The 20,273-nt window shown below is 37.6% G+C and overlaps 1 protein-coding gene across 2 annotated transcripts; it reads right to left on the bottom strand.

Moving 5' to 3' along the window:
• Window positions 1–294: 294 nt before the first annotated feature.
• LOC120417833 (facilitated trehalose transporter Tret1-like) lies at window positions 295–18,937 on the bottom strand. Of its 2 annotated transcripts, none has more exons than XM_039580048.2 (4): window positions 18,682–18,937; window positions 17,793–18,235; window positions 12,810–13,081; window positions 295–2,115 (listed from the first exon to the last, which is right to left on the bottom strand). In XM_039580048.2, the coding sequence occupies exons 2-4, from the start codon at window positions 17,798–17,800 to the stop codon at window positions 794–796; spliced, it is 1,602 nt and encodes a 533-aa protein (XP_039435982.1). In that variant the 5' UTR covers window positions 17,801–18,235; window positions 18,682–18,937; the 3' UTR covers window positions 295–793. The 2 variants fall into 2 exon arrangements, with proteins under 2 accessions (XP_039435982.1, XP_052566677.1); XM_052710717.1 differs by having other exon boundaries at window positions 12,810–13,077; window positions 17,789–18,235.
• Window positions 18,938–20,273: the final 1,336 nt, after the last annotated feature.

Consider the following 20,273-nt stretch of genomic DNA (forward strand, 5'->3'; position numbering starts at 1 on the left):
ACCTGTACCAAATGAAGTATTTTGATACTCAAGTCAGGTTAAAATGCATTGTAGTTTGATGTAATAACTTCCCGGGAAAATTTATGTTGGTCTCGGGAGAAAACCAGGAATTTGAAATTCAAAATCTGGTGGCCGACCCTGAAACGGATTTCTTTCTAAGAAGTCGAGAGTTTTGGTTAATTTTTACGTTTTATTCAACTTACTTTGCTAACTTGACAAAGTAATCATTGCATGGAACTTGGGAGTTTAGTCGATTCTCGAAGTTTAGTTCGTTCCAAATGAAGTACTGGCAAATCGATTTGTTAAGTGTCTGTTTATTTCTAACTATCTACAAGCAATTTGTAAGCCACTTTTCTGCCGTTCCAGCACTCCTCGAGGAGTAAGTTTTGGAAATCTGCTATCACAATATCGCGCACTTGTTGTGTTCTGTCTTTGTAAAGCACGTGACGGTGTACCTGAGTTGCTTAAAATTAATAGTGGTTGGTCCTCTGGCTACGGTGCGCTCTCTTTCGATAAATCAGATCCTTTATCCTCTCCAATTGAGCGTTTTATAATAACGAAACAAAATGAAAAATTAAAGATAGTAACTAATAGAGTTGTAATACTATGCTGAGAAAAGAGCTCCTAAAAAGTAATCTAATATAGACTGTCTAAAGTTTAAGCACGCTTAAATTAAACCTCGCCTTTCGCTGGACTGGACTGCGCGCAGAGGACTGAAATCACGGGACGAAGGAAAAAGAGTATCACTTTCCAAGAAACGAAACAAAAAATACTTGTATGGCACACACTGCGCTTAAGGAAGCAGCTTGTTCTTCTCCGGGGCGAGCAGCTGCGGTTTCGAGTTGCCATTGGCCGCCGTCGTCGCTTCCAGCTGTTTGGACTTTTTGAGCGTCTTGGTGCGGCCGGAGAAGTAGTCTTCGATCTCTTGCAGCGTTTTGCCCTTGGTTTCCGGCAGGCACAGATAGAAGAAGACCGTTCCGACGAACGAAATGCAGCCGTACAGGATGAAGGCACCGTGACGTTCGAGGAGGTGCGCCAGGACTGGGTACGTCTTGACCACGATGAAGACGCAGGTGTGTGCCATGCAGGTGGTGAAGCCGCCAACGATGCCGCGAACCTTCATCGGGTAGAGCTCACCAATCATGACCCACGGAACGACGAGGAAGCCCAGCGTGCAGGTGATGGTGAAGATGAAGATACAGGCGACGGGGAACCACGTGGCGGTGGGTTCAATCGGCGGGTCGGCCTCCTCCCAGCTCTTCTTGAAGTACAGATACGTGCCGAGACCGATCATCGTGACGCCACAGCCGATTCCCGAGATGAACGTGAGCGGTCGACGGCCGCACCTCCGCAGCAGAATTGCCGCAATGATGGTAAAGATGAATCGCACCAAACCGAGCATTATCGTGCACGTGTTTTTGTCCATGGTCGTGCCCGAATCCCGGAAAATCTCAACGGCATAAAATGTGATTGTGTTGACCCCGCTGAACTGGTACATCATAAAGTAAAGCGACAGGATGCCAAACGGCTTCAGACAGGACGGATGGAGCAGCGCTTGAATGGTTTCCTTCGTCGTGAGCTTCTTCTTCTGATTACTTTTCTGAGCGAATGTCTGCAGCTGAGTCACCTCACGTTCCAGATTGTACGTCGATCCGCGCAGCTTCGCCAAACTTTTCATCGCCTGGTCGGGTTTGTTCTTGGTCACCAAATAGTTCGGAGTTTCCGGCATGAACAGCATCAGCACGAACGCCACCACCGGCACAGAAGCCGAAATCGCCGACAACGTCTTCCAACTGGTGAACGCCCCGAGCGTGTACTGCAGCAAAACTCCCAAGCTGATTCCAGTCGAAGCGAGTGCACACAACATCCCCCGCAGGTGGGGCTGAGTCACCTCCGAGGTGTACACCCGAGCCGGAGCGCCGACCATTCCGGAACCGAATCCGGTCAGCACGCGGCCCGCGTAAATCATGTCGACGTTGGTGGCGCATGCGATCACGATCCATCCGATGATGAGTGGAATTTCCGTTAGAAGGAGCGCCTTTTTGCGCCCGATTGTATCCATCATGTAGCCGGAAAGGAGACATCCGATTGGGGTGCCGATTGCTGAGAGGGATGCTGGAAGGAGAGAGAGAGAGAATAACGTTGTAATAAATAAAATTTTAATCATCAACTTTGAAAGAATATCATGCGTCTCCATATAATTTGAAAAACTATGCGTCCCCATTGAGAATCAAAGGAGGCGGTTGTTGTTTAAAATTGGTCGACATTAAAGTTTTTTAGGGGAAACAGATTGGCCAATGTTTGACAGGTCCAAACGCGCTGAACACCAACCTTAGGGCCAGCAAAACTGGCAGTGTTGCAAGCTCAAAACATACGTTGCCAGTGCCAATCTGTTTCCCCTAAACAATCTGTAGTCGGCATTTGTGTTCTCAGAATACCTGTCAAATACTGTTGTAACCCTCTACTGCCCAATTTGTTTTTAAAGATTGTAAATATTTTTTTCATTTTTGAACATCTTTTCCCCTACGAAAAGCTTTATTTCTCTTGTTTTATGTTTTCTTCATTAATTTCTGGTATTCTTGTATGCATTTATTTAATTTAGTGCTTGTTATTTCTTGAAAAATTGAGGCCAATTCTCAATTGTTTTTCACTATTTTTGTACAAATAATTGCAAACAACTTAAAAAAAACTCTACAACTCATTTTGACATAAATTACGGGAATAAGCAGACCTTCATCGGCACTAAAAGCTCTTTTGAATGGCCATTGGATCATTGGAAAAATGTCATACCAGTAGCAGTTACATGACGAAAAGGGCGCAAAATTTAAAAGGACCAAAATAAATACCATTAAATTTTTGTTCGCTCGGGTAAAATTAAACATAAAAAAAATCAATTAAAAAACATATTGATGTTACCTGAGATTTTTGCCATCCATCTCTCGAAAAAACGAACTTCTAACTTCGACTTCCTAGTCCCACCTTCACGTCTACATATCGACTCAGAATCAACTTCCGAGCAAATGTCTGTGTGTGTGTAGGGATGTGGATGTGTGCACCGAAAAATTGTCACTCGATTTTCTCAGCATTGGCTGAACCGATTTTGACCGTTTTAGTCCTATTCGATCCGTCTTGGGGTCCCATAAGTCCGTATTGAAAATTATAAAGCTATAAAGTACCGTCATCAGGGGTTACATTGGGTTTGGGGGATGAAATTTGGTCATACAAATTACAGCATTTTTGTATGACCCAATGTCACCCCTGATGACCGTACTTCAAAAGTTATGAAAAAAAAACGATTTTCACTAAAGTTTGGAAGATTGTTGAAAGAGTACACAGAAAAAAATGATGGTAATATTCATCAGGAAATGGTGACAAATTTTGTGTCAAAAAAAATTATTATTTTTTCAGTTTTTGATGAATATTCATCAGGTTCACATTTTTACACATTTTTTATGTAATATTACTCAAAAAACGTTACTTAATCCACCTTTAGGTGGTTGGTGCCTTCCTCACATTCACAAAGTCAATACATTCAGTAAAAATAACAACATTCCCCTTAACATGTCTAACAAATCAACTTTAACACTCATTTCTTTTGATAGGGTTTCCAGACTTTCAATATTTCTGGCTCATCGGCCTCCAAAAAAATGTATAAATAACACTTAAGTGCTAATAACTTTTGATAGGGTTCAGATCTTCAATGTTTTAGGCTCATTTGAAAGGTCTTTCGATTATCTAACTAACGACAGGTCGCATGATGGACCCGGAAATCATTTTCATTGAAATATCTGAGATCCGGCTTTCAAAAAGTGTATAAATATCACTTAAGTGCTGATAACTTTTGATATGGTTGTCAGATCTTCAATGTTTTAGACTCATTGGAAAGGTCTTTTCAATACCTTTCTGAAAATGTATAACATGATAGGTTTTCTTGCAAAAACCACCCTTTTTACAATCTTCCGGACATACGCCAAAATCGTTTTTTTTAGCATAACTTTTTAAGTACTTTGCTAAACTTGCTGATTTTAAATAGAGACCTATGGGACCCCAAGACGGATCGAATGAGACTAATACGGTCAAAATCCGTTTATCCAGTCCGGAGATAATCGAGTGACAATTTTTTGTCCACCCACCTACACACATCCACACAGACATTTGCTCAGAACATGATTCTGAGTCGATATGTATACGTGAAGGTGAGTCTAGGTTGTCAAATTAAGAAGTTTATTTTTCGAGTGATTTTATAGCCTTTCCTCAGTAAGGTGAGGAAGGCAAAAAGAGGTAATATTCAACCTACCAAATTTTCAACATTCAAAAATTCAACTTTTTTTCCTGTGTAGTTTTTGTAATAAAACCCGTCATGTTATATATTTAGAAAGGCTTTTGAAAGACCTTTCAACCGAGTCCAAAAGGTTCAAAATCTGAAAACCATATAAAAAGTTATAAGCACTTAAGTGTCATTTATACACTTTTTGGAGACCGACGAAAACGACGACGGCCCATCGTTGGATGGCTAACCAAAAGACCTTCCAATGAGCAGCAAAGATTTAAGATCTGATAACCCTATCAAAAGTTATAAGCAATTATTTGTTATGTATACTCGTTTTTGAAACCGATTTTCAGTTTCTTTGATGAAAATATTGTCCGTATCTATCATGCAAACTATCATTAGATAGGTTACCAAAAGACCTTTCTGATTAACCAGAAACATTAAAGATCTGAAACCCCTATCAAAAGAAATTAGTAAAAAAGCTTAATTTGTTAAACATGTTAAGGTGGAAAGGTGCTTTGTAAAAGATTAAAAAGTTTTTATTGGATATAAAATGCATAAAGTTTATCGTTATACAACACAGAAAAAAAAATGATAATATTCATCAGGAAATGGTGACAGATTTTGTGTCGAAAAAAATGATAAATTTTACCCCAGAAAATGATGAATTTTCATCAGTTTTTTTCATCAGGTTCACATTTTTAATATTCAACCTACCAAATTTTCAACATTCTAAAATTCAACTTTTTTTTCTGTGAATGTATTCTGAAGGAGCTATTACACTACGGCGAACAAACAAACAAACTCGCACTTCTTGATATTTTGCCAGTTTGCCTGGATATGTTTGTACAAACGTCAGCCTGCATACATTTTGCCTTGTTTGCGAGTTTGGCAAACTGTCAAACACAAGTTGTTTGCGGTAGTGTAATGGCTCCTTGAGTAATTTTTAATAAATTTGACATGTTTCTTCAATGAAAATTGAAATCAGTAATTATTTTGTCCTCTTATTTTTTGGGGAAATTTTTAAGGGAAGTGGGGGACGAAACTTGAAAAAAAATGTGCAGTGAACCTGAAATAATGACAAATTTAAACAAGCTTGCCAAACTGATATCGTTCCATGGAGATTAGAAAATTGAGATTTTTCCTTGTGTATTGAAATCCGTTGTAATTGTTCCTTTTTAAACTGATGCAATTATTAGGAAAAAAAGTTGATCTGTTATAACTTTTTTTTTAATTTTTAATTGTAAAATCAACAAGCATTGAATTCTCTTTCTTCAATAAAAATAGCGATTTTTTCTGGAGCGCCGAACTAAAAACTCATAATTTTATTCACATTGGCTCTCCAAAGATTTTTAGTTTCATTGAATTTTTGGCATTTTTTACGAGCTTTCTAGAGCTAGGTTTATTTATTTTCCGAAAATGTGTCTATTTTAATTTAAATTTTACCCTGTAACTTGCGTTTGTTCAAATTTGATGACAAGAAAAAGAAAATCATCTTTTTAACGCTTTTTGAAGATAACAAATCCTAATTTTGGCTCTAAATTACTCCCACTGACGAAGATTTAATTTGATTCTATGATACTAAGTTATTTAGCTTTTGCCACAATCTTCTAAAACAATCTGCATATTTGAATATTTTTCATGACATTATGATCCAATTATGGCAAACAACAATCGCCCCTCCCTCGATTGATATCCCTTCGGCGTCAACTTTACACCCATTTGTCTAATCCAAACAAATTTAATCGCACAGTATAATTAGATAGCGACCAAAAGCGGCTGCGAGTGTTTTATTGTTTTTGCTCGTGAAAGCACTTCTATTCCCGTTTATCAACACCCCCGCGCAGTATCATCTCGCGCTCTATCTCTCAATCGCCTAGCTGTCATCACGCCGTGCCATAATGGCTGACCTTAATATCATCGCGGCAGGCAGGCCACGAAAGTGTCGCGTGGCCGACATCACAGAACCCGTAGTTAGTTACAATAATGTGAGATGTGGTTCAACGGACTTGCAGAAAACAATCAAACGACGAGTGTCATGTTGGTTGGTTGGTGGCCTACTGCGATTCAACCGGCAGGACGACGATCATCTGTATGGCTTCCGCCGGCGTCGTCGCGCCGGTTGTCCATTGAAAAGCTACTGGAAAATTCGTAACCATGGGCAACAACAGCAACAACAGCTGCGATAAGAAAGCACGTGTTGCTCTCTTGAAGCGAATTTCCACGCATGAAATCGAGCCTTTTCATCAACGCGAAATATAGTTTAAATATTTGCTCGGGGCAAAACAAATTGCTCATCATTCGCTGTGTGTTTGCTTAGTTTTGCAAAACGGGTTGATGGCGGCGGCGGCAATAAAATGAAGAGCGCGAACGGGACTTGGCGCGGTTTCACCTTGGACTGTCGCGGCGAGGCATTGTCAGTCGATTGTCGCGAAGTCGTTCGAACGGCTTTATGGAAATCGATGTCTATTGACAATTTTGCATTATTGTGTGCGATAAATAAGCGTAAGAAAGCGCACACTTCAAGTGTGCTGAACTTGAGGAATAAAGGCAAGATTGCGTTTGCAAACATTGTAGGGTGATCTAGTCGAGTGGCAGTTGTACACACAGAAAAATATTTTGTGCTATCAGCCTGACTCAACAAGAGATTTGTCGAATACAATCAACAACATTTTGCAATTAATCAAACCTTAAGTCATCTAAATTCCACAAAAGTCTTTTGTTGTTAGGAAAATCTTGCTTTCACGTGTCTTGTTAAAAAAAAAACAACAACAAAATGTTATGTTGATTCAAGTTTGTCTTATTTTGCTGCGTGTAGGCATGAATAACGGATAAATTTGGCTGAATCAGGAAATGATTGTGTAGTTTCTGAAATAACAATAATAATAAAAATTACCGCACAAAATGAGTCATCATGCTTCTCCATTGACTCGTTACGGAATCAAATAGTTTTGATGGAGACACATGGTTGTTATAAAAAATATAATTCTAGCTTTTAACACACCTGAACACATTTGGATTTTTTGTTTTGATAAGGTCCAATAAGCATATTTCCATCGAAAAACGGACGAATTAAAAAAAAATCATTTTGATTTCTTTTAACATGTTACAAGTACTCTTTGAAAGAAAAGTACCCCCGAAAAAAAATATTTCAGCCTCACAAAAAAATCGAATCGATGAAAATGAGTTTTTCTATGTGTCATCTAATTAGGGGAAATATACCCTTACTAATCAAACACCTATCTTCGTCATATGAAGAGTTTATTGCTCGATTAAAGCTCCAAAAATACTATTGAGGCTATAAACTTACCTGCAACAGCACCGCCTCAAGTAAGCACGCAAATTTATGCCATTTACTGGCCAAAAAGATCAAATTTAATGCACTTTTCATCATAGTTTCTATTTTGCGAGACCATTACTCATCATTTTGGTGGCACACATATCCACACGCAAGATGAGAGGTTAACTGCTCAACGAAAGTCGCCATCAATATCTTTTCACTTGCGCTAACGTTTTCAAAGCGCTTAAGATATGAAATTGCTTCCAACTACCGGCAACATGTTCTTTTGACCATTACTTAGTCACTCACTTGAAAAATAATCCCAAAAAATGTAAATAATTAGCAAGCACCATAAAAAAAACCAAACGCAAGTCTTTTGACGTTTGAATTTTGACTATCCATTCCAATCGAAGGCTGAAGAAAACCGAGCGAGGAGCGAAGGCAAATAAAGAACAAAGGGTGGCCACCAACACCACCAGCAGCACCTGTTGGAGTGAGCCAGTGATGCCAGGAAGTTTTCTCTATAAATGCTACTTTTCGTGAGTGTTCACTTAAAATTTCATCAATTTTGGCAGCACTAAGCAGACCCAAAAGAGCGCTGGAAGAAAAAAGAACTAAGCTGAAAATAGAAAAATGGGCGTGGCCCAATGCACTCGACTGATTAGAATGCATTTTTGAAATATTTTTTTTTTAAATGCTTGTAAAAGGAATAGCATAACTTTTAATAAAAGTGAAAATAAACAGAAATGTTCACAAAACGTTGCCCTACTCGTTGGTGTACTTGGTTTTAGTAAATTTCAAGGAACACTCCAGATTATCCAGCATCACTCAAACACGACCGCTTATTAGGCTTAAAATGGGCATATTTCCCCTAGCTTGCAATTTTCAACTGACAATTAGATTCTACGCCGACTCGATTTGGAGGTTAGCACTGTTTACAATGGACTTAGCACAGTTCGATGCGGTCGTCGATTTTGTTCGGGGAAATTCGTCGACAATTGACGAAGACCATGTAAACAGTGCACACGAGCTGTCAAATGACGTCACGGTGTAAAACCTAATGCCTCGAAAACTATTGACTGATGCATGAAGTGTTTTGTTTACCTTTTTTCGTTACCCTCAGCAAACGTCAAATCATACAAAATTGCTGCCGGATCTTTTCCGGGAGAGATCTGGAAAAGATCCGGAAGCAGTTTGTATTGATTTGACGTTTGCTGAGAGTGCCGAAAAGTTTGGTTATGTTACTGCTTGCAAAAGACAGTTGGTTCAATTTTTAACGTTAAAAAATTAAACTTTTCTGAAATCTTCTGATCTTTTCAACAAAAATTATTTTTAAAATTTTAATAAGAAGTATAATAAGAAAATTTCACTCAAGTTTCGTTTTTCAACCTTAAAAATCGAACATAAGTTTTCGCGGTAGAAAAAATATTTTTTCTAGATTCGAACACATTATGAGGAATTTTTCAGCGCTTCAAAAATATGTTTTTTTTAGTGGTAGCTTTCCTTTATAAAATATTAAAAAAAGAAAAATGAGAAAATTTATTAAAATTATAACCTAAAAGTGACTAAAAATCAAAAACAGTGCACCTTGTCAAATCCCATAAGAACTTTTTGATTGCTAATTTAATTTAGCATTTATATTTAAAAAAAATTACAGCGGCTTAATTTTTTTGTATTTATTAAGTTTTTTTTTCAATAGAGTGACAAGAAAAATTGAAAATTTTAGAAAATCTTAAGAGATACCCCCTGGCTCGATTCATTAGGTAAAAATAAGTAACTGTAACAATTTTGAATCAAATTGGTTAAAGGTAAAGGGTCGCTTTTTATCGTCAAATGGGTAAATTCGAAAAAAAAAAACAAAAATTTCAAAATTCCGCCAAAAGGTTTCGCTAAATGTATCGGATCATTGTCAAGTGTGAGATTCTGATGTAAAATTTTATGAAAAACAACTTTGTCGAGGACCGCGTAACGATCCGAGTTAACCCTGACGAGTTGTTAACGATTTAAAGAAGACGTTTTGGCAGGAAAAGAATTTTTTTAACAACTAGATTACAAATTTTGCGATTCGATTACAAAAAAGAAGCAAAATTTTGCGAAAACTTCGGATAATCGAGTTCAAACTGTTCATATCCGAACCGAACCGGAAGTACCCGGTTAAGAAACACGACTAAACTTCGTGCAATTCATATTCCAATTTCACTTATCATCCTTATCGTCCCACAACAAAAACAAAAGAGAGAGAAAAAAAAGGTTTATTGTGCCAAGAAAGATAAAGTGAAAAGGTGAATACGACCTGCCACCTTGGCCAAAACGATTGCTCGCCAACTTTGATGGATTAGTCGAAGAGGAACCTAGACCGCAATTATCAAATTAATAGTCGTAAACAAAAGTCAGACACATTACGGCTGGCGGACATTGTAGTAAAATTTAAGCCGCAATGCATGGTCGTTGGCTTGAGGTTCCCCTTATCAGCGAGTGAGGTGATGGGCACTAGATAAACGAGGGAAGTGCAAATAAACAACGCCTCAAAAGGTGTGAACACAGGGAGACAGTTTGTCTTGCAAATTGAGTTATGCAAAAAGGAAGATAAAAAGCAGAATTTCTTTGTGGCAATTCTGAAATTATGTCATACTAGCCATATTCATTTCAATGTTAATATTATTCGGGGTAGAAACGGTTTGCAATAAAGAGTACACATTGTCATTAAACAGTCTATTTTAAGACATCAATTTCGATGGATAGCAACTCGTTTTTTAATTCACTGCTGAAACAACAAGTTTGTTTATTCATTTTCATTTTACGAATTTTGTTGAATAATTGAACAAAGTCGGCAGAATCAAAAGGAATAATTATTTGAAATGACAACTTTTACTGAAACAAAGACTTATTTTTATTCCAGTTAAAATTGAAATTTTGAATTTTTATCTTTGAAAGAAATAACAAATTGACAACACAAGTTATGAAATCTGTGGTTTCAAAATCATAACCAATCTGACACATATTTCAAAAATACATAATTAATTCAAACAAACCTTGTCCCACAATTTCGATTAATCCCTTCGCGCAACTCACCCAACACGAAACTATCAGCTCAGCTGTTCCAGTATTTTTCCCTCACTTTTCAAAACAGCTGTTGATCACATTTCGTGGTGTCGCTATGCCAACCGAACCAACCGAAGGGGAAAATAACCGGCGTGGCAACCAAGACCACGCGAGAAACTAAAAACAAAACAAAAAAAAAATACTACCAAAACAAACCCTCAATCCAACACGAGACGACGACTTAAATCATCATCCCAAGTCCAAAGTATCCAAGCAGCCGAGGACGGCGGAAGTCGTTGCCATTGGGAGCTTGTGCCTCGAAAAGAAAAAAGTTACGTGATGATGCGGCAACCGACGAAACGTGATTTACGGGGGGGCATCGATCGAATTGGGTGGTTCTTTTATTTTCGGATAAGAGGAGCTTAAATTTAGATATCCGATCGCGAGCGTGGACGCGCCGTGAATGAGCGATTAACGTGAAGACTTCCATCATTGCCATGATTTTTCATTCAATGATATAAATTTTGCGTCGCTATCAATATTTTGACAAAATTCCTTCTACAAGTTGTTTAGAAAAGTGCTCTACACATGCTGATAGGGGAAATATACCCATTTTAATCACTCTAAGCTATTCGACCAATTCTCATCACTTTTGCCGTTTTCCGCTACTTTATCAACATTTTCAGATGTATCAACAATTGAGAGTTGCTTGCTCACTTTTATATGAGCTAATTATTACTTTGGAACAGTCAAAAACACTTTATTGAAGCTGTAATTCATGATCAAAGTGCTGATAGGCCGATAATAGAAATAGGCTGAAAAATGGTATAATTCCCCTACTTTTTGGTAACGATTAGCCCATTCCTTGCGAAGTTATGGAAATCGTCATTAATCAATGATTGCCAACTAGGACGTCAATGATTGTTCCACAATATTATATAAATTTTGAGACATATTTGATTTAAAAAATTAATCATTTTTTCAGTGACTTCAAGAAGGCAACAACCGGCACATGCTGATTCATTTTGGTGCAGAAATTTGTTAAATTGAATTTTGTACAGAATATTTTAAGAGGGATGATCAATTATCTCCGAAAATGATCAACGGCTTCACCATAATTCGGAATCAATCGAGCGTAACCTTTGAAAATAATTGTTTTTTAATTTGAAATTTTAACATATTATCAACATTTTTGATAATTTAAAAAATAAAATGAATAAAATGAAAATTAAAAATAATAAAAATTAGAAAATCAGAATCAAAAATCATTAAATTGATGACTTAGCCAGCAGATGTCGAAGATTGCGCGTTAAAATCACTCTGTTTTTCTTGATTAAATTACCCTCGAATGTCCCACACATGGCTTGCTGGGTTGCTGTGTTGTCGGTCGTACACATTCGCAACGCCGCTTGGTTCTGGCTCGCGGCGGAAAATTTTGTTTACCAACAAAGCGAAACAAGTTCACTCGGGTCAACCCGGTCGGAGATTGAGGAAAGAGATAATTTATTGGCTATTTTTTTTGTGAGAAATATTTCATTTAAGTTTTTGAGTAGACATGTTGTAGTTTAAGTGTTTTTCAAAGTGTATGTACTCAAAGTAATCTGTAAGAATTTAACAATGTTATACTTCTATTATCCAAAAACCCTCTTGGAATCCTTTGGATAATTAAAACTTCATATAATCAGGGGATATTCAAGTCCAAAAGATTAAACTCAAAACAAAAAAAATCAAAACAAATTTAAACAAAGTCTCTTCCCTCCACGTTTAGCTGACTTTGCTAAACATTGTGAAACGTGAACTCTGCCCATCAAAGATCTCTTCCAAAGAGCGTCCCCACACGCCACACACGCGAGCCGTGCAAACTTCTAATTTTAGCATAGAATTTCGATAAACAAACTCCACCTCACGTGTAGCTCGGCCGACTCTAAAGTTTGGCAATTTGACTCCCTCCCCATATTTTGCGTTTGGAAAGTGCATCCCACCACGTCACCCTGCGTGATGTAGTTGCCATTGTTGTTGTACACACGCGGCTCAAAATAACCCAATGTTTTGTTTAGACCACGCGACGACACACACGCACACAAGGAAGAGGAAAATCATTTTCTGTCACGACGCTAATGGCGCAGAGGAAATTTTGTTGTCGCTTGAGATAGGTCGTGATCTCGCGTAAACAGTTCCACTTTTCTACGACAAATTATCGCAAGGGTCCACACTTACCAACCCACGACGATTGGCTTTCGTCCACCGGGATCAGCGTGTCGGCGGCCTGCAGCTGGGGAATGACGACGGCCGAAAAGCCAAAGATCAGGCCCGTGTTGATGGTTCCGATGTTGGCGACGAAGGCGGCGATCACCTGGCGCAGAGCCTTGCCCCGCTCACTTTTGCTAGGTTGACCCTCGACGTTGGGCAGGGTCATCGTGACGCCCTTCTCGTTGGTGGCCACTATTTTGGGCAGGGCGCCCTTGTCCACCAGGGCGGAGGTTTCCTTCCTGAAGGGGGTGGAGAATTGAAAAAAATAGAGTTAAAAAGATTACATTTGATCATTCGGGTAAAGTTATTTCCTGTTATAATCTATCGATTTTCGATCAAGTTTTATTCTTTAAAAAAATCAATAGTAAGGCCGATGCAAATATTTTTCATAGTTCAAAGAAACGAGAGACATGTCAATTTATTAGGCTTAGATTAGATTAGAGCAACACATGTCTCATGGTGAGAAACATTGGAAAGTGATAAACATTGAATAAAGAAGTTAGGCTTATTGATTTTTCAAGCCGAAAAACACAAAATTTCACTGTGATTCCAAAAAATTGAAAAATCGTTAAATCAGATGATTTAATAAAAATGTTGCTAACAAGCAAAGATCCAAAATGAAATTTGTAAGACTGGCTTATCAAATGAAAATATAAACCTAAAAATATGGGGCATGCGTATGCAATTTTCTTGTATTTATTGTTTTCAAAAATATCCGCTTTGTTTTTAAAAATATCTCCAATGCATATACAACATACTCAAATTTGCAGAAAATATGATAAAGCATCTCTATGCACCATTAGGGTGACAATGAAAAAAATCTACATCAGTGTTGAACTTTCTTATAATAATAACATTTCTTTCACATGCTAAGTGGTATGGCTTAATGGTCTTCATCTTTGTTCGCTTTATTATTAACTGATCACATTTATTGTAATTTACTTCAAATTGATTTACATTTTTGCATTGAATTGAATACATTTGGGTGAAAAGAGGGATATACCCCTTGAGCCGATTCTTTAGGCAAAATAAGTAATTGTGCCTGTTTTGAGCCAAATCGGTTAAGGTTTAAGCACTGACGAACTGACGTGCCACCCCGAATCCAAACTTGACCGCACTTTCCTATCTTCCTTCTCACTCACCCTCAGTGATCGGCGATTGTCAAACAGACGATTTGACAGATGCCCAGCTGCACTGGCTGAGAAACTTTCAGGAACAACAAATGAAAATGGGGGAAAACATATTGAAGCCTAAAAACTTTTGCAAATTCTGAACTAAACGATGAATATTTTGCAAATCTTGCATTATTTAATGTGAAATGATTCGCAATTCGCAATTTTCAGTGTAAGAACGGGCCTTGACCGATCTTATGCACCAGGTTCCCGACGAACACGCACTGCCCTTACACCTACATCTCACCCTTGCTCTGAGTCAGTACGAGCAACACGCTAGAACACGCTTTGAGTGTTCGTGCCAGGCATGCGCACCTTCTTTTCCGGTTACGCATTTTAACTCGGCCGGGGGTGGTAAATTACGTAGGGTTTGATGTAAGTATAAGCGCCTAACCATTTATAGTGTGCCTATCAACTTTCATTAAAGCAAAAACTGTTTTACTTTTAGTTTGAATTCAAAAACTAGTTGTTATTTAACTGTGTATTGTTTTCTCCTGAAATCTTCCCTATTGTTGAGTCGTGTTTATATGTTGCTATTTCTTTTGTCGCGGTGTTTTGTTACAATTTTTGGTCCTAAGCATGTTATAAAAGTTTACCAAAAATACAATAGTAATATTTGTGTTAATCCTTTAACCATTCCATAAATTGAGTAAGGGCTCAAACCTCACTTGTTTGAAAGAAAGGGTGAAGATTGAAAACAATAGACAGTAAAAATCAAGAATCAATAGTAAGAGAATGATGAGCGTATTTTAAAGAATAAAAATGAGAAGCTAAATGTATTAGATGTAAAATTAGACAATAGTTAATAAATAGAGATACAAAACAAGCTTAGATTATAATAATGATAATTTATAGGACAGATAAAGAATTATTCAAATAAATAAATTCGCAATAAAATCAAAAAAGATTAGGCAAATGATAAATAGACTTGATATTACTAGTACATTAAGAAAAAGTATATTTTTAAGGAAAAAAAACAAAACAAAGTTTGTTACAGCAGTATCAATTGGTAAAAAAGAGTGGAAAAGCTTTAAGAGATAAGAGAATCAAAAGTTAGTAAAATCAAAATCAAATGATGGATATTAAATAGAAGAATCAGTGAAGAAGTGAGAATCAGTAGAGCAAAATAAAAATAGGAGATAGGTGGTAACTGAGAATGAAGAGAAACCCCGTTGTGCGATGTTTCAGGTACATCCACAGCAGTTGACTCAACATACTGCGAATCAAAACAATACCGTCTACAATCACAAATTACTTCCCTTTCCCACATTGTCGCGACCCTTTCTTTTAGCCGTCTCGACTCTGACCCGCGGTGGTCAAAGGTTTACGATCCGTTTCCACAGGCCACCAGCTAGGTCATCATGAAAACCAAGCCAACGTGGAGGTAAGAAAATAGGACACTCGCAAGGAACCAGAGCTATACTGTTCTGATCAAGATAATTCGGATGATCTAACAGAACTACGGATGTAGTTAGTTACGCTCCTTCCAGGATGTTCCTTACGTGGACGTCAACCGAAGAGCACGCAACAAGGTCAGTGCCATTGCATGCTCTTAGGTATCAATCCTTGGCCTGCTATTTAATGTGAAATGAGGCAAGAAATTGCTACAAACTTCCAAATTAGGCTTTTCTTTAGACTTTACGATACATTTCCATTCCAACTCTTATCCGCCATTTTCACTTGTTGTTCCAGAATCCTTCACGGCAAGGAAACAGCTGATGTGACAAAACGTCAAACTTGAATTCTGACAATCGCCGAAGAAGAGAATAGTAGAAGGAAAAAGAAACAGTGTGCGGTCAAAAATGATCGACAAATTTGTTCCTGGTGGCACGTCAGTTCGTCAGTGCTTTAAGGGTCGCTATAAAGCGTTAATATTGATGAAAAAAATATTTTCATACTAAAACGCCTCTTTGAATCGCTAATAACTCGTCAGAGTTAACTCGGATCGTTTTGCGGTCTTCGACAAAGTTGTTTGTCATAAAATTTTACAGATGAATCTTACACTTGACAATAATCCGACACATTTAAAGCCACCTTTTGGTGAAATTTGGATTTTTTTGCTTTTCCCCATACATTTCTGCGAATTTTCCCATACTTAAACGATCAATAGCAACCATTAAAGCTTAACCGATATGACTAAACATTTACACAGTTATTTATTTTTACCTAAAGAATCAAGCCAGAGGGTATCTTTTATGTTCTCCAATTTTTTTTTCTTGTCTTCCTATTGCATTATTAATTTGCAAGACAACGATTGCAATTTTTAGAACAGTTTTTTTGTTTTTATTGCAGAACTTGAAGGTCAAAATATTTGAAAATTGTGACAATTGTGACAAAATGTGTTGGATACAGAAAATTAAAATAAAAATCACGGGTTTTGACGGGAAGTATTAAATTTCACGCGTTCTGCGAAATCGTGAAAATTTGATCATCCTGCAAATTATGATGAAATTTATTTCAAAACTAGATTTTTCAGCACTTCAGCATTATCTTTAAAATAACTTTGGTAAAGTAAAATAATTTCAGAGTGAATACAAAAAAGATGTATAACATTGTTTTGTCTTGGTTATCCGGAGTCCTCGCTCCTAACTCCATCCAATTTGCTGATTTTCACTATTTAATCAACTTATATTGTATAACTACTGATAGAAACTTGCTTGCTCACTTCCAATTGACCTATTTATCACTCGATTTCAATTGAAAAGGCATTTTATGAGCTGTAATTGAGCGGTAAAGTGCTGATATGGCAACATTAGAGGCACGCTGGAGTTAGATGCTGTTCCCGTAGATAATTTATTTATCTTTTTATTTTTCCTAAAGTTGCTTTAAAAGCATGGGTAAAAAAATACAAAAAATGCTTTTCCCAGAGTAAAAATATTTGAGAAACAAAATTTTCTAGGAAAATAACCGATTCTTAAGCTGGTTTCGTATAAAGCTTATCAGGTTGTCTAATGATTTAGGACAATTTTAGCGTGACGTACTATATGCATGACGCCTCATTTGTTGTTTTTTTTTATTTATGTTCAAGTTACTTTTCACTAAAAGGGAAATAATTGAATGTAACAAAATGCAGTTTAGTTTAACTTATTTCAAGATCATGAAAATCGACAAGACATGGGGCCACAAAAGTGGCAAAATGACATGAAATGTTACAAAAAATTCCGAACTGAAAATGAATAATAAAAGAAGAAAGGTTGTGTAATCGGTATCAAACTTTGAATTCCAAATAACTATAAAACTGTCGAATTATGTTTCTAAGCATAACTATTCACATATTCAAATTAAATTGTTTTTGATCTTTCAAATGAATTGACTTAGTGATTCCTAAACTATAAATAACTTTCAGGGGGAAATTCCAATTTTATTTTTAGCAAAGTAGAATGAAATTGCACTAAACAAAACAATGACAAGCATAACATTGTGGTTTACCCTTAAAAGTCTGCAAAAATGACTGACTCACCACAGGCCACTACCAAAGCAATTAAATTAATGTATTTCCAGCTATCATTTCACTTTAGCGCAACTTTTATCATGTGAGCTTGTGCGCAAAATAAATTCACATAAAAAATAACACCGGCGTTGTCTACCGATCAACTCAACACCGCTAAAAAAATGAGCCCCATTAAATCTCGTAACATTTTGGTTCCTCTCCAGAGCACAACACTTTGATGTTTATTTTTCGATCAAACCACAACTAACAACGTCAGAGTTGTGGAAACGAAATAAATTAAAATTTATAGGAAGAAATCTACGTTTATTTTTTTCGCGTTAAACTTACCCCGTCATGTTTTATCGCTGTGGTTTGTTTTCTTGCTCACTTCTTCTTAGAACGATCGTCGTGGATGGAAGTCACTTAACTCTCGAGAACACCACACACGTTCTTGTTGGCACTTTCAACTCAGCACACACTTGTAGTGGGATCACTCACTTAGCTTATTTTATTTTACTTTATTGGAAAACAGCAGAAAGTACGCGCGCTTATAAATATCACAGCTTGAGAATGTGTGTGTGTGAGTTGCACAGGCACTGCACTGCAGGAAGGTTCAGAGTTCCTTGTTCTCAGAGGACAAACCCCGAGTCCCTGGTGGCGGCTCGATGGTAGGCTACACCGGCTTCAACGAAGACGTTGCTAGATAATGGACAGATCACTGTCATTTTTGTCCCGGTCGGGGGTCAGGATGCGGACCTTTGTCCTGGCCGTCCCACAGGGATGGAAGGAACCTGATGAGTAGAGAAGAGAGAAGGAGTAGTAGAAAATTACTTTCGATTGAGGCGTCTAAACACGTGCGCTATTTGTTCGACGGCTAAATGATGACTTTCATGGGTTGTTTTATCTTGGAAAAGAAAACACTTGGCGTATCGCATTTATCGTTAGCTGGGTTGAGCACGACGGCCGTGCTGTGCGCAAATATTGGATGAACTCGTCATCTGGTTCCAGCTGTTGCAAAACTATTTGACTGATAAGGCGTGAGTCGTTTGCGGGGAAGTTATCCAGTACAAATGTGACTGAAATTTGCACAGCTCTTGATGTTTGAAAAATAAGCTAGTTAGCCTCACATTGACAACACATTAAATAACGAGTACACTGTTGAATATACATTTCCAATAATTGATCAAACAACAACTGACTTCTTCGTTACACCGAGCAAAACCTCTCAAATACTCACTTTTGCACGAAATAAAAAAAAACTAGCACAAAAAAAATCTTCTTCAATCCCCTCACTACGGTACGATTGGTCAAGATGAGCTGATAAGGCTTCTGGTGCTTCTTCGTCCACGGTTGGACAAGGACTGAGCCGGACCGCTCATTGGATACACACCAAACAGGGGCAAAAGAAAACCAAAGGGAAAAAAGAAACGGAAGTTAAGAACCGTTGCCAACGATTCGAGCTAAGCCGCGTTCGAAAACTGACTAAACCGAGGAGCTTCGGCGGCATGGCTACTTAAATCCAAGCAACCGCGTTGTTGGGCTGCGAAACGCTGCAAAGAGAGAAGGAATAGGAATAGAGAGAGCGCGCGCGGAAAATCGCGCGGTTTGGCGTGCGAGAGAGAAAGGTGCTTGGTTTTTCCGCTTGCCGGTGAGAGAGGCGGTTCGCGGAGTAGGCCGGTTGTTGGGAGAGCAACAAATGTTTGGTTCTCTGTTTACCTTTTTTTTTGCATCTAATTCAGTTTGAGAGGAGAGAAGCGAGAATCGATGTGGTGTTTGTATTATAATAAGCTTGGACGATTTTTTTTTGTTCTTTATCATAATTAATGATTGGTTGATCATCATAGGGGAAATATACCCTTTCTAATCAAACACCTATCTTCGTCATATGGAGAGTTTGATGCTCGATTAAAGCTCCAAAAATACTATTTAGGCTGTAAACTTACCAGCAACAGCACCGCCTCGAGTAAGCACGCAAATGTATGCCACTTACTGGCCAAAAAGATCAAATTTAATGAACTTTTGATCATAATTTCTATTTTGCGAGACCATTTTTCATCATTTTGGTGGCACACACATCCACACGCAAGATCAGAGGTTAACTGCTTAACGAAAGTCGCCATCAATATCTTTTCACTTGCGCTAACGATTTCAAAGCGCTTAAGATATAAAATTGCTTCCAACTACCGGCAACATGTTCTTTTGACTGTTACTTAGTCACTCACTTGAAAAATAATCCCGAAACATGTAAATAATTAACAAGCGCCATAAAAAAAAACAAACGAGAAGCGAAGGCAAATAAAGAACAAAGGGTGGCCACCAACACCACCAGCAGCGCTTGTGGTGTTGCCAGGAAACTTTCTCTATAAATGCTACTTTTCGTGAGTGTTCGCTCAAAATTTCATCAATTTTGGCAGCAGGAAGCAAACCCAAACGAGTGTTGGAAGAAAAAAAGAACTAAGCTGAAAATAGAAAAATGGGCGTGGCCCAATGCACACGAATGATTAGAATGCGTTTTTGAAATATTTTTTTAAAATGCTTGTAAAAGGAATATCATAACTTTTACTAAAAGTGAAAATAAACAGAAATGTTCACAAAAAGTTGCTCTACTCGTTGGTGTACTTGGTTTTACTGAATTTCAAGGAACACTCCAGATTATCCAGCATCATTCAAACAAGACCGCTTATTAGGCTTAAAATGGGTTTATTTCCCCTATTGAAATAAAAATAAGTTTGTTGTTATTTTTTGCTCAGACCCCACTATTTTTTTGTAATGATTTATAGTTTTCCCGCGTTTCAATTCAATCAAGTTTTCTTCTGCCAAAAAATTACT

Source organism: Culex pipiens, chromosome 3 (assembly GCF_016801865.2).
Source record: "Culex pipiens pallens isolate TS chromosome 3, TS_CPP_V2, whole genome shotgun sequence".
Classification (NCBI taxonomy): domain Eukaryota; kingdom Metazoa; phylum Arthropoda; class Insecta; order Diptera; family Culicidae; genus Culex; species Culex pipiens.

Bases quoted from the DNA above. Each gene is read 5' to 3' on its own strand.
- LOC120417833 (XM_039580048.2), bottom strand. The intron at 2,116-12,809 runs GTAAGTGTGGAC...CTCTCCTTCCAG, and splicing joins AAGCCAATCGTCGTGGGTTG to CATCCCTCTCAGCAATCGGC.